General features: G+C 48.1%; 1 protein-coding gene across 1 annotated transcript in view; it reads right to left on the bottom strand.

Moving 5' to 3' along the window:
* Srebf2 (sterol regulatory element binding transcription factor 2) overlaps positions 1 to 14274 on the bottom strand; it is a 60404-nt gene that overhangs the window by 20235 nt on the left and 25895 nt on the right. Inside the window, exons 5-11 of the mRNA XM_028790019.1 lie at positions 12609 to 12830; positions 10378 to 10492; positions 10043 to 10224; positions 7076 to 7268; positions 6344 to 6525; positions 3475 to 3751; positions 537 to 706 (exon numbers count right to left, since the gene is read on the bottom strand). Of these exons, the coding sequence (XP_028645852.1) occupies positions 537 to 706; positions 3475 to 3751; positions 6344 to 6525; positions 7076 to 7268; positions 10043 to 10224; positions 10378 to 10492; positions 12609 to 12830 (1341 nt within the window). The remainder of the gene's footprint in view (positions 1 to 536; positions 707 to 3474; positions 3752 to 6343; positions 6526 to 7075; positions 7269 to 10042; positions 10225 to 10377; positions 10493 to 12608; positions 12831 to 14274) is intronic.

Raw genomic sequence — 14274 nt, 5'->3', positions numbered from 1 at the left:
GCTTTCTGCCTGAAAAGCCCAGCAAGGGGGAGATCTTGCTGTATCTTCTTCATCGCTCTAAGCATTGTGGAACAGCAAGTGAAACCCCCTACCCACCCCTTCAAGTGGTGGGGCACATTCTGCTTTTCAGCTCCAGGATGGGAAAGTGTTCAGGGAAATTTGTGGGACAGAAATGTTATGGCTTGATTGCAAAATGTCCCCCACAGATTCGTGTGTCTGAATAGTGGGTCCCCAGCTGGTGTCCCCCAGCTCTGGGAGTTGTGGAACTTTTTGGCCATAGAACCTAGTTAAAATCACATAGTGAAACAGGTAATTTTGAGGGGTGTAGGCTGGCCCCTGCTCCTGGTTTAATATTCCTAACTGCTGTGCAATGTATTTAGGCAAGGCCTGTTCCTGCTGCCACATCCTCTCTGCCATGATGGACCATACCCTTTTAAAACAAAAAAACAAAAAACAAACAAACAAACCCTTCCTTTCAGCTACTTTCCCACAGGGATGGGGAAGGTAAACCAATACAGGAACTGAACAGTACTCACAGCCAAGAAGCCCAGCTTGCCCCCACATCGGGTCTTGAGCCCCATGGCAGCTGTCAGGTGGATCTCAATAAGCGTGCTTGGTGGGATTTTCTCCTCGGCACACTCAGCCAGGTTCACAGCACACAGAGCCATGTGCACATCTGAACAGGCAGATCCTGCAGGAAGCTTCCCTAGGGTGGGCAGAAACAGACAATGATGTTGACAGAGTCTCCAAGACGACAGTCTCTTTGCCTCTCCAGTACAATCATTAACAGTGGCTGTAAATCGTCACCTACAGACCCAGGGGCTTTAACCCGGGGTCTGCACTTGGTGGAGCTCCCCACCTGGGGAGGCGGTAGAGCCTTTATGAGGTGGGGCTTTAGGTGACAGGTGGAAGCTACTGGGGTGGGCCTCTGAGGGTTAATGCACACCTCCAGATCCAGGCTGATTCTGCTTTCTCTCTGTAGCTGAAAGCTCCCTTCTGCCACCATGGACTATACTCTCCAAACCGAGAGCCAAAGTAAATGTCTCCTCTTATTTGTGTCAAAGAGGTGCAGAGGAGACGAGAGGTGGTCTTTGTGATTAGAAAGGTCCAGATGGGATGTAGGCTCAGCAAGTTACTAGCTATGCGGTTGCCTGCCTCTCCTACTGACTGGAACTTGGCTTCTGGTTAAGTGATTGTTAGGATTAGAGGCTAGGATTGCTGGTCCCTGGACAGACGTCAGGTGTGTGGTGCAATCTTTCCCCAAGCACTGTCAATGGCACGGCTGCACTCTGTTGGTAAAGGTCTGAATTTACACATATTTGAAGGGAGACAATGAAAACAACACAAATCCCAAGTGGCTCTTAGTTCCCTTACCTCCTCCTACATGTTTCACAGAAGGGAAACAGAACGGACCAGTGCCAGTCACACACTCATTGGATCGTGAGGTCAGAGGACAAAGTGTCCTGGCACAGGCCTGAGGACCCATTGAAGCTGTCCTGAGCTTTCATCTAGTTGCAGTCTCTTGCTTTGGTCAGCCTCTGACCCCAGGGCCTCCGTGGCCTCTTACCCTCTCCAGCTGAGGGTCTTCTTACCCAGCTGCGTTCTATGATGAGTATGTGGCGCTCCTGGTGCCTGCGGTCACTCTGTATTAGTGTGAGCCATCTGCTTTTCCCACAAAGCTCTGAGCTTTCTCCTTCAGAGAGAGGACAGAGCACAGTATGGAAGCCATGCTAGGGTCAAAGACCCTAGGTCCAGGGAGAGAATGTTTCATGAGTGTAGACATGGCTGAGGGAACTGTTCTAGCTGGGACTCCAAAGCCAAGCAGTGAAATCTCCTGGTCAGAGATCGGGACGGAGTGTGTTCAAAGGGCATCATGAGGGGCAAAGACCAAGAGGAAAAGCAGAACAGAGTTGAGGATGGGATTTCCTGGTAAATGTTTGGTTCTGAGACCACACCCAACAGGCAGCTCTGACATCACCTTACTGCTCCTGGATACAGCAGCCGCAATGTCTCTTCAATCCTTTGTCCTCACCCTGCCGCTCTTACCCAGGGGCCAAACCTCTCTGACCTTTGACTGCCATCCCTCTCAGGCAGGGTTTGTTTGTTTGTTTGTTTTTCTGAGACAGGTGCTCACCATGTGCCGCTGGCTGACCTGGAACTCACTCTGTAGACCAAACTGGCCTCAAACTCAGAGTTTCACCTGCCTCTGCCTCCCCAGTGCTGGGATTAAAGGATGGGCCACAATGTCCAGCTAGACAGTTCCTGTCTTGACTGCACTGCCCCACCTGTCCTTTGCATGAGAGATTCTGGATTCCCTTTCATCTGCTCCCTTGAAGGCCCAGGCCCATTTTCTGGGCTGCAGACCCCACAGGTACAATGTCTACGAAGTAGTTCTTCTCCATGTCTCATAGCAACACAGTACGTCACAGCCTGGCCTGGAAAACGGCTTTTCCTTCCATTTCTTTCAGTTCTGTCAGCAAACCAAACTCCTGAGCAGGAAACCAGAGAGCCATCGTAATCAACACTTTTTATTTTAAACATTTATTGATTTATTATATGTGTCTGCGTGTGCCATGGCACATGTGTTAAGTCCGAGTACAATTTGAGGGACTTAGTTTGCTCCTGCCATGGAGTCAATGGGGTGAAATTCAGGTCATTATACTCGGTGGCAAGTGCCTTACCAACTGAGCCACCTTGCTAGCCCTATCTCCTCCTCCTCCTCCTCCTCCTCCTCCTCCTCCTCCTCCTCCTCCTCTTCTTCTTCTTCTTCTTCTTCTTCTTTTTTTGAGACAAGGTCTTATGTAGCTCAGGTTGGCCAAAGATGAACTTGCACTCCTGAACCTTCCTGGTGCTGGGAGTATGGTATGTGCGTCCTAGCCATGTGTAAAAGTGTACAGATGGTACTGTGAATGATGCCCATCTTAGAAAAGAGGGTGGTTTTGTTTTGTTCTCTGTGACAGAGTTTCTCTGTGTAGCTCTGGTTGTCCTGGGACTCACTATGTACACCAGGCTGGCCTCAAACACAGAGATCTGCCTGCCTGTCTCTGAGAGCTATGATTAAAGGCAAGTGCCTCTACACCCAGGTCCATCTTAGAAATGGTTAAGCTCAAGGCTGGAGAGATGGCTCAGTGGTTAAGAGCACTGGCTGCTCTTCCAGAGGACCCAGGTTCAATTCTCAGCACCCACATGGCAGCTCACAACTGCATGTACCTTCAGGTCCAGGGGATCTGACACCCTCTTCTGGCTTCCACCAGGCATTGCCCACACACGGGGTGCACATCTATACACATAAAATCAATACATTTAAAAATAAAAGAAAGAAAGAAATGGTAAAATACAGCTATGGACAGTGGAGGCTGGTGCCTGGTTTAAAGCCATGTAAAATGGCTTCAGTCAAGATGGAGCTCTTGCAAAGCAACCTGAGGAAGAGACACTCGGGAATGGTGCAGCAACCCTGGCACCTTCCCTCCTCACCTGTGATGTGCAGCTGGTGCAGCCTGTGGTAGGCCAGGGCTGCATCCCTTGCGCTGCTCTTCGCTTCGTCCTCAAAGCCAGCTGCAGTGGCGGGGGTAGCCCGCCAGCGCTGGAAGACTTTCTTGAGTAACCAGCGCACCAGGCACAGCTTCTGCAGGCTGTAGCGGATCACATTCCAGGAGAGGCTGCAGGCCAAGTCCAGGCGGGAGGTGGGCAGCGCCCGGCCCAAAACGGATAAGCAGGTTTGTAGGTTGGCAGCAGCAGCTGCAAAATCACCCTATAAAGTAGCAAGTGGGAATAACGGTCACTGGCCTTACTGCTGCCTTTGGTTTTGACACACGTCTACCTGACCGTAACCTTGTTGTCAGACTAAACCATGCTTGCTAGCAGAATAAAACATAAGTTCCTTTAAAGACAATCTGAGAAATGCTGGAAAGCTACAAAAACGTAAAAAGCAGCCACCTGTAACCTCATCCTACACAAACAATCACTGCGGACATTCTGAAGAATTCCCCGGCCTTTTTACTAAATTAAATTGTACTGGGTTCCGTCTTTGAGCAAGTGCTGGGAGTTTCCCAGAGCAGCTCTTTGTTTTTCGAGACAAGGTTTCTCTGGGTAGAAGAGGCTGGCTTCGAACTCACAGTGCTCCTGAGTGCTGGGATTAAAGGTGAGTGCCACAATCGCCGGGTGTCACGGCAGCTTTTATAGATAAGTACTAGTTTTTAGATGAAGAGCAGCATGCTTAGGTTCGGGAAGTTCGTTGTGCCCGACCTCAGGGTTGCTTAGTCACAGCTCTGGGACTGTAGCTGTGATTCAGTTGCCTATAGAGGCCCAAAAACCACAGCTTTGAGGCAAACTCACAGCTAAATTGCTAAACTCCCTCAATTTGGGATCTCTGCCAAGCTGAGGGTCTAATGGAGTGTACGGCACCCTGCTGACATTGGTAACTGAGAGAGGTTATCAATGGCAACCAAAGGATGGCAGGCATCACTTTCCTGGCTGTTTTCCAGGCTGTCTTTGGCTTTTGCTTCTTTGCCTCAATCAGTCCAACTCTTATCCCAGCAAGAATGTGGCTTCCCTTAGCACTGACTCTAACCAGCCCTGCAAATGGTAGTTGCCTCCTGGCCACTGTTCAGAGCGTTTCCAGGCAACAGTCTAGAAAGAGCTACCTCTGCATCTTCCAGCCTCTTCCACCTTTGAGTTAACATCATTGTTAATTAACTTACATCTCAAAATATTATTCAATTCTACCTTTTTGTTAAACTCCAGATATCTCTCTCTTATCCCACCCATTCTAAGAACCTCCTTCCTAACTTGTTTCTGTATCTTTTTGTGTCTCTTTTCCCTAACCTATTCTTCACACGGTCACCAGAATGGCAGTTTTCAAAAACCCTTAAATCTGTCTCTAGGACATTACTGTGAACTGCTGTCCCATGTGGCACCTGTACTTTAGGACCCCATGGCTTTGAGCACTGACTGGTGGGAGGGGAGTAAGTCAGGCGTGACAGCCTAAGAGGGAGTGTAAACTCTGAGTTTGCCATTGCTCAGGGATGTTCTGAGTCACATGACTCCAAAAGTGCACATGGTTAACCTCTTTTTTTTTTTTTTTTTTTTTTTGGTTTTTCGAGACAAGGTTTCTCTGTGTAGCCCTGGCTGTCCTGGAACTCACTCTGTAGACCAGGCTGGCCTCGAACTCAGAAATCTGCCTGTCTCTGCCCACCAAGTGCTGGGATTAAAGGCGTGTGCCACCACCGCCCGGCTGCTTAGCTGGTTAACCTCTTCAATGTCATCAGGTGCTGCAGAACCCATCCCATCCCAGTGATTCCAAATAAAAACTTTCAGCTAATTTTCCTGCTCAAAAATCTTCCCTGATTCACCAGAGAACCAGAAATATCCTAACTCAGAAGGCTGGAGAGATAGCTCAGAGGGTAAGAGCACTTGATCCTCTTCTGGAGGGATCAAAGTTCGGTTCCCAGCATCCATGCCATGAGGCTCAGAACCACCTATAACTCCAGCTCCAGGGAATCTGACGTCCTCTTCTGGACTCTAAGGGCACCTGCACTCATGTGCACATACCTTCACATAGACAGACAGACATAAATAAAAACAAGTCTTAAAAAAAAAAAAAACTAACTCAGTTATAAGTTAAAACTCTCTGCACACGGCAACTAGCTACACCACCAGCCTTCAGTGCCATTTTCCTTTGCCAGACACACATATCCTCAAATAGCCTGACTACTTGTCTGTGGTCTGACTGTGAATGCCCCCACAGGCTCATGTATTCTCACATGTGGTCCCAGCCGGTAGTGCTGCCTCAGCTGGGTGTGGGACCTTGGGGCCTAAGGCCTGGCTGAATAAACAAAGTGCTAGTGGCACTCTTGTGAGTGATTTCTGCGTGTAGTTCTGGTGCGTCCTGCTCTGCTGAGACATGAGATACCATGCCACAAGCTCCTGCTGCACAGCCACCAACCTTTCCCACAAGGGACTAAACTATGAGCTCAAATAATCTCCCTTCAGTTGCTTCTGCTGGGTATTTGGTTACAGTAAAGAGACAAGTGGCTAATACAGTTCTCACGACACTCTCTGCTTGAACTGCCATGCCTATCTGCCCTTCCTTCTTGACCAGGGCAGCACCACTTCCACTAAGACTCACTGCACTGTCTGTCCCACTGCAGAGATCACTGTGTCCACAGCATGATCTACGCACAGGAGGCCCCTCCTTCATCGCCCTGTGGCTGTCACAGGTAGAGAGGGGGCCTCTTCTCTCTCCTCAGTCACCCGGCACCCACAGGACTTGGTTCACACTGGGGACTCAACAACATTCCCTGAGCATAGAGAAAGGTGAAGAAAGGCGGATGACAGAACTCACTTTGGCGAGGTCTAGGTCTGCCTGCTTCCGGTGTCTCCAGAAGGTGACTGAGGAGCGTGAGTGTGGGCGGATCACTGGCTCCCCGTGGACCAACAGCTTCACAAAGACGCTCAAGACAATCACACCATTTACCAGCCACAGGAGCAGAGTTGGCATCATCCAGTCAAACCAGCCCCCAGTACCTAAAGAGGGGCATCTAAGCTGAGACTACCAGGAAGAGCCTGACAGACTCCAGAGTGTGAGATCAAAGAGCCTTCTGCGTCATTTTCAGAGGAAATGGTAGACACTTCTGAGGCCTAAACAAGAATCCTTTTATGCCCTGGCACCATGGAGCTGAGTGCCACAAAACCCCAGTTAAGAGAAAATTAGGACATTGATCTCACACCTGACATAATGCTAAACAGCCCCTCAAACAAGCGCCTCCCCTCTCTCCCACCCATTTCCTTCCAGGTAACTGTAACGAAGCAGGTTCCAGATTGGTTTTGCTTGTCCCAACAAGCTTAAGCTTGTTTCTTATATATAAAACCTGGGCTAGCCCCCGTCAGCAGCAAGCAGGTGGGAAGCCCATTCCTACTTCTGGACCATCGTGTAGTTAGGCACCATCGTGTAGTTAGGCTCCATCGTGTAGTTAGGCACCATCGTGTAGTTAGGCACCATCGTGTAGTTTTTACACAGGGTCCTTTTGTCACAGCAGTCCACCCAACCCAAGCCAGCATCAGGGGACCCACCTACCTGAGTCCAGTGACAGCACACTGCGGCTAGAGCCTGAGTATGGGTGCTGGTCAGTGTTGTGGGCCACTCCCCACTGCAGCAAGGAAGTCAAGGGGTTAAAGGAGAGGCCCAGGAAGGTGAGGACACATAAGAGAATTCGAGATCGGTCCACCATGCCCAGTGCCACAGGAGGAGAGTCCGGTTCATCCTTGACCTTCAGAACAGCAGCTCAGAGTTAGAACAGTTACCATTTCTTTTCTTTCTTTTTTTTTGATTTTTCAAGAAAGGGTTTCTCTGTGTAGCCCTGGCTGTCCTGGAACTCACTCGGTAGACCAGGCTGGCCTCGAACTCAGAAATCCACCTGCCTCTGCCTCCCAACTGCTGGGATTAAAGGAGTGCGCCACCACTGCCTGGCTTATTGATTGTTTGTTTGTTTGTCTGTTTGTTTTTTAATGATTTACTTGTATTTTATTTTATGTGCATTGGTGTTTTGCCTGTGTGAGGGTGTTGGATCCCCCAGAACTAGAACTATAGTTATGCATTGCTCTGTAGATGCTTGGAATTGAATCCAGGTCCTCGGGAAGAGTATCCAGTGGTCTTAACCGTTAAACCATCAGCCCCTACCATTTGAGTTTTTACAGCACGCTGTGGTGGGTTGAGTGAGATGTCCCTCATAGTCCCAAGCACTTGATACGTGGCACCCAGTTGGTGGTTGTGGAGGAGGGGGAGGAGGAGCTAAAGTCTTGCTGGAGAAGTATGTCACTTGGGGTGGGCTTGAGGTTTCAAAATGCTCTTGCCATACCCAGTGTGCACTCTTTGGCCCTGTCTGCAGATCCAGATGTGAGCTCCCAGCTGTTCCTGCCCCCATACCTTTCTTTGGGCTCTCATCATGGACCCTAACCCTCTAAATTTGTAAGTCCAATTAAACACTTTCTTTTATTTCTATAAGTTGCCTTGGTCATGGTGCTTTGTCACAACAACAGAAAAGTAACCAAGATGGTTTGTTTTTATACGTACACCAAGAAAACAGACTGTGAGGGTTAAACTCAAGACCATTAAGGCAAAGAGTGATAAAGGCGGAAGGGACCTGAGAAGTCTATATCTCACAAACCATTGCTCAGACCCTGGAATAATCTTCCTATCACCAACTGACTATACCCCAAAGCACAAAAGCAAGAAGTATGGGATCTCACTATATATCTCTGCCTGGCCTAGAACTCTCTGTGTAGACCAGGCTGACTCTTGATGCCCAGACCTGCCTGTCTCTGCCTCCTGAGTGCTAGGACAACTTTCTTACAAAGCGGATCTCTACAATAACAGAGATGTGGCACTCCCATGACTACAAAAACCTAAACCTCTGTGCCATGTGCATGACCAAGAGTTGTATGTGGGGCTGTGGGGGGACATTAAGGGCTCTGTAGAGTGTTGTATGTGGGGGGGGACTGTGGGGGGAAGAGCTCTGTAGAGGGAATTACAAATCTGACCCACCACATGTGGCTTTTTGATGTGGGTTCTGGAACTCAGGTGCTCAAAGCTGCCTGGCCAGCACTTCCACCTTCTGAGCCATCCCAATGGCCTCTTAAAATAGGCGATTTCACTGCATCTACATCATGCCTCAATAACGATGAAAACAATGTTTTGCACTAAAGGAGTGTGATTTGTTTTTAAAGAGGAGGCTGGCTTTTGCTCACTGTAAGGTTTCAGCTCACCACAATAGGGAGAACCTCGGTGTCGAGGGAAACAGAAAGGGAGAGAGAACACTGTATGTAACTGAGTTTGTTTATTAAAACTAGAAAGTGCTTTTTGTGTCTCATTCATTTTATAGACAGAAATGGAAGCAGAGGCTCACGGGAGCTGACGAGGAGTGAGGTAGGGGATCAGAGCCAAGGTTTCCCCAGCCCTGATGCACACATTCCAAACGGAATGTCATACGGACTACTATTCCCAAACACAATCCTACTTACAAAAACATTTCCAAAGAATGTTTGCTTTGTGCTGGGCCAACCTGGTCTACATAGAGATCATAGAGTTCCAGCCCACCACCTAGGACTGTAGAGTGAGACCGTGTCTTGAAAGAAAAAAGAATGTATTTAGCATGCACAAGCCCCGGGAAGAATCCTCAGCACCGCACATATCAAAGGCACTGGTGACGCCTGCAGTCCCAGCACTTGAAACGGGAAGGAAGGCCAGGAGGCCGACTGAGTTCATTCTAACTTCATAGCAGCTTCTAGGCCAGCCAGAGCAACATGATAACCTTCAATGAACATAACTATATACTAGAACGGACCACATGCTTCTGGAGTCAGAAACTCCAATGCCAAGATGAAGTACAGGATCCAGTGTCTCCAACAGTTCTGGGAAATCACTGTGCTTAGGGCCTCTGCTAACTAATTCCATTAAAACTTCAATTGCCAAGGGCTCTTTTGTTCAGGGACCATTTAAGAGGCTTTGGTAGGTGGAATGCTATCTGTTAGATTGCAAATTGTAGTTGTTTCCGGAAAGAGCACCAAGAGGCGGCCTTGCTCTAAACTAGCAGAGCAGCCTCAGAAAGTGGTCTTGCCAGGCCCATTACTGGCAGGGAAGGTAATGGAGTGCATCCAGCTGCTCCCAGAGCCCACCCGCCTGACAGCTGCTGTGTCCTCATTCCCTGTCTGATGGGGCCTTTCGATAAGGACCTGCCAAGTCTGAGAGCCTGTAGCTTCTTCATCCCGGGGCTTTTCCCCCAGTTTGTTTGGAGATGGTCTTGCTAAGTAGCTAAGGCTTGCTTGGAACTCAGGATCCTCTTGCATCAACCTCTCCCATGCTGGGTTACAGGCATGGGTCATCACACTTAGCAGTTTCCTACTTCTCAGACAGCTAATGTCACAGGGTACTCAGTCCCCTCTCCCTTACATTCTTTAAGCCACTAGTCCGGTCACCTCTCGGTGGCCACTATTTCTTTACAGCAAGTGAGAGATTCCAAGGGTGAGAAATTTCAAAAGCTACTACCTTTGCGTCATCCAGCAGAGGACTGCCTGGCTCAGAGTCAATGGAATAGGGAGAGAAGCCGGCCTGGGACCCAGAGTCGGAGGCCGGGGGAGACATCAGAAGGACATTCTGGTTAAAGTCATCGATTTTCAAGTCCACATCACTGTCCACCAGACTGCCTAAGTCGATTCCCTTCAGGAGCTCTGCAAAGAGAAGTCCCCCTAGAAAACTATCCATTTTCACAAAGTCCCACATGGGCCGGGCCTCGTCTACATCTGACCCCACTCCTCAGTGCCCATCAAAGGACTTCCCCAGACAGCCCTTGGGTGGACAGACAGACAGACAGACAGACTTACTGTTTTTCTGGTTTGCCAGCTTCAGCACCATGTTCTCCTGGCGCAGCTTGTGATTGACCTGCTGCAGATATTTGATGTAGTCAATGGCCTTCCTCAGGACGCCAGACTTGTGCATCTGGGAAGGAAGACAGATGACACACAGTTAAAGCTGTGCATGTTGGAACAGAGAGAGCAGAGGCGCTCACAGAGTTCAAGAGTGGGGAGCACAGCTGGGAGGTGTCAAACACTGGTTCTATCGCTGGCTAACTGGGACAAAAGTTGCCCTAACTCTGAACTTCTTTCTTTTCTTGTTTTTTGGTTGGTGGGGTGATGATAGGACTAGGTGTTGGGTTTCAGACCCAGGACAAGGGGCTGAGACGCATATTTAACATACCAAAGTGGAACTGGCCTCTAGGTTCTCCCAGCATCCCTCGGTCCCTACCTGTTAGAGGATATGGCTGGTATACCTATATAATGGAGACATTTTGGTCCCCTCCCCCATGCTTTCTTGCTGTCCTCCCCTCTATCCCACCCCTGCACCCCCCACCTTGGCAACTTTCCTGGCTTTGTTTCTTGGGCCAGTGAGGCTGCTGGAGAGCTGGTTCCCATTACACCTGCCTGTATAGACTCTGATCTGGCTTGAGCTGGTTCATCTAGACCGAGACGGGCACGTTCTAGCTCTTTCATGAGCTAAATCCTAACGCTTCTCCTAATCCCTAACATGTGAATAATGACAGGATCTAAACCATGGGCTGGTAGCAAGGTCTTCCTGAGACAATACATGTTAAGAGTTTATAGCCTGGAGCCTGGCATATAACTGACATACAATAAATATTTGACTATAATAATCTAGCATAAAAATAAACTTTAAGCCGGGTGGTGGTGGCACACGCCTTTAATCCCAACACTTGGGAGGCAGAGGCAGGAGGATTTCTGAGTTCGAGGCCAGCCTGGTCTACCGAGTGAGTTCTAGGACAGCCAGGGCTATACAGAGAAACCCTGTCTCAAAACCCCCCCCCAAAAAAAAAAAACCTTTAAGAAAAACAAATGGCAAACAAACAAGAAAAAAAAGCATTGGAGGCTGGGTATAGTGACACACATTTCTAATCCCAGCACTTAGGCAAAAGCAGGCAGATCTCTGAGTTCGAATCCAGACTGGTCTACACTGACAGTTCCAGGCCAGCCAGGGCTAATGAGACCCAGACTAATAAACAAGCCAACCATCCCAGTGCTGTCCTGGAAATATGGTTTAGTGACAGCCTGCTCCCTCAGCATGTATGAGGCCATGCTAGCAAACTCCAGGATTAAAACAAAACCCAGAGCATTTCTGGACAGCTATTTTAAATAATAACATATACATTTTTTTTTTACTTAAGATTTATACTTAGACTCTTGTCGACAGTAAGGAAAACAATGGACTTCCTTTTAAACAGGGTTGTTGTTTTAAACAAACATATAACTCTCCCATTTCCCAGGAGACACATTGATTGAAAAGAAAAAAGTAGATATAAGTAAAAAATTAATTTCCTCTGCTTTACTCCCTGCAGTTGATCTGCAATCTCGCTTCTCCCCTGAAAGGGAGCACTCCTAAAAATATGTCAACAATGTCCTGAGTTACCTCCAAGATACACATCATCCCACACCTGGCAACTAGGCAGGACGTGGTATCTCCCTCTTCAACTGCATGTCGGTCACCACACAGCACAGGTGACAGAGTAAGGGTACTAGGAGGTCACCAACTCTCAACACTCCGTTTATGCTAGATGAGAACTTGTACTTACTCATTAAAGATTCATTGATTTTTATGAGTATTTTGCCTGCCTTTCTTGCATGCCTGGTGCCTGAGGAGACACAAAGAGGACACTGGACCTCAGATCTAGGGTCATAGCCCAGTGTAAGCAACCACGTGGGTGCCAGAAACAGAATCCAGGTCTTCTGGGGAGACCAGCTCTTAACTGCTGAGTCACCTCTGAAAGACTCCCCACTCATTCATTCATGCATGGAACTGACTTTTAGTCCTGACTGGACTAGAACTTGTAATCCTCCTGCCTTGTCTCCCGAATACTAGGATGATAAACACGCCACCATACCTGGGCAGTCATTTGTCATCCTGCTAAACACCAAGATCATTCAATAAAAACATGTCTCTCACTCACTTCTGTGTCCTCTCATTAAAGCTGCACCTTCCCTAACTCCATGACAGGGACAAAGGCGACACTGGGGCACGAGTCAATGCTTTTCTTGGCACTTACCTTGGCATCTGTCCCCATGACCAAGTCCTTCAACTCTATGATTTTGTCGTTGATGGAGGACCTGTACCGCTTTTCAATGATATTGTGTGTTGTCCGCCTCTCTCCTTCTTTGGGAGGCTCGAGCTGCTTTCCACCCCCAGGTACTTGCTTAATAGGAACTTTCTCTTGCCCCATCATCACCGGCATCGTGGTCAGAATGGTCCCGTTGCTGCCCACCAGGGTCTAGAACAAGGGCAGAATTATCCTTTTGTTAGTTTAAATACAGTAACCTCACAACACAGAGTGGCCTGCTCCTGCATACCCGGGAGTGCTTCATGTCATCTGATACCCTCCTGGGCTAAAGAGGTAAGGTCCTGAAAGACCTCCAGAGCTGTGGCACTCCCCCCACCCCACCCCACCCCCATCTTCCTCTCAAGATCACTAGTAATAAACAGTACCACCAACAGATAGCTCAGCCTTAACTTCTGACCTGGGGTTGGGAGTGGGGGGGTGCTAGGAAAACGCTGTATAGTTTTCCTTTCAAACTGTCTGCTACTTTTGATCACACATATATGAAAGACATTAGCTGGACCCAGAGAAAATCTTCTCTGAGTATGTAACGTATTTTTTCCTCTTTTCAAATGACAAGCAAATGCCAACATTTCTTTCTGACCATCAGGGCGTGCAGGGTGACACCCACACTTTCCTTCAGAGCTGCTCTCTCAACTCGTAAGGGCAACCACAGAGCTTCCCGTGCCTCGTTTCCATGTTTACTAAGTTTTGTTCTTCCTCAATAAATGGTTTCAATATCCAAATGATTAGTAAGGAGATAGAAACCTGCTTTACTTAATTAGAATTATAAATAATTTACTGGTCTGGTCTGGTGGTGTACACCTTTAATCCCAGCACTTGGGAAGCAGAGGCAGGTGAATCCCTGTGAGATCCAAGTCATTGAGGGCTACATAGTAAGACGCTGTCTCCAAAACAAAACCAAAACAAAAAACCAAAAACCAACAAAACAAAACAAAACAAAACAAAACAATCTGTCAGTCAGGCAAGGTGGCCTAGAACCCCAGCCCTCAGAGGCTTGGGCAGGAAGATTTTGAGTGTGAGGTCAACCTGGGCTATACTGAGGAACCCTATATAAAAACAAACAAAGAAAAGGATAATTTTCACATTACAAAGATCATTTTTAGAACTTTTGCAGTTTTGCATATGTGTGTAACTTGTAGCATCCAAGTCAAGACAAAAACCCTTTACCATATACAATGTCCCCTAAGTCCTGTCCTATAACCCATTACCATACAGAATGTCCCCTAAGTCCTGTCCTATAACCCTTTACCATATAGAATGTCCCCTAAGTCTGCCCTATAACCCGTTACCATACAGAATGTCCCCTAAGTCCTGTCCTATAACCCATTACCATACAGAATGTCCCCTAAGTCTGCCCTATAACCCGTTACCATACAGAATGTCCCCTAAATCTGCCCTATAACCCTGCTCTGTCACTCAGCACAGCCATGCTTCAACTGTTGAGCATCTTACTAATGGAATTACTGTGTGAACTTCTGAGACTGGCTTCTTTTCTTCTCTACATTGTTCGGACACTTTTACTTTACAGGTGTATGTGGAGTTGTTTATCTCCCATGCATGGACATCTGGACTGTTTCTAGTTCTTGGTCTCCCA

This window comes from Grammomys surdaster, unplaced genomic scaffold (genome assembly GCF_004785775.1).
Source record: "Grammomys surdaster isolate TR1022 unplaced genomic scaffold, NIH_TR_1.0 125852, whole genome shotgun sequence".
In the NCBI taxonomy this organism is placed as follows: domain Eukaryota; kingdom Metazoa; phylum Chordata; class Mammalia; order Rodentia; family Muridae; genus Grammomys; species Grammomys surdaster.
The sequence above is the reverse complement of the archived record's forward strand: the minus strand, read 5'-3'. Positions and strand labels throughout refer to the sequence as shown.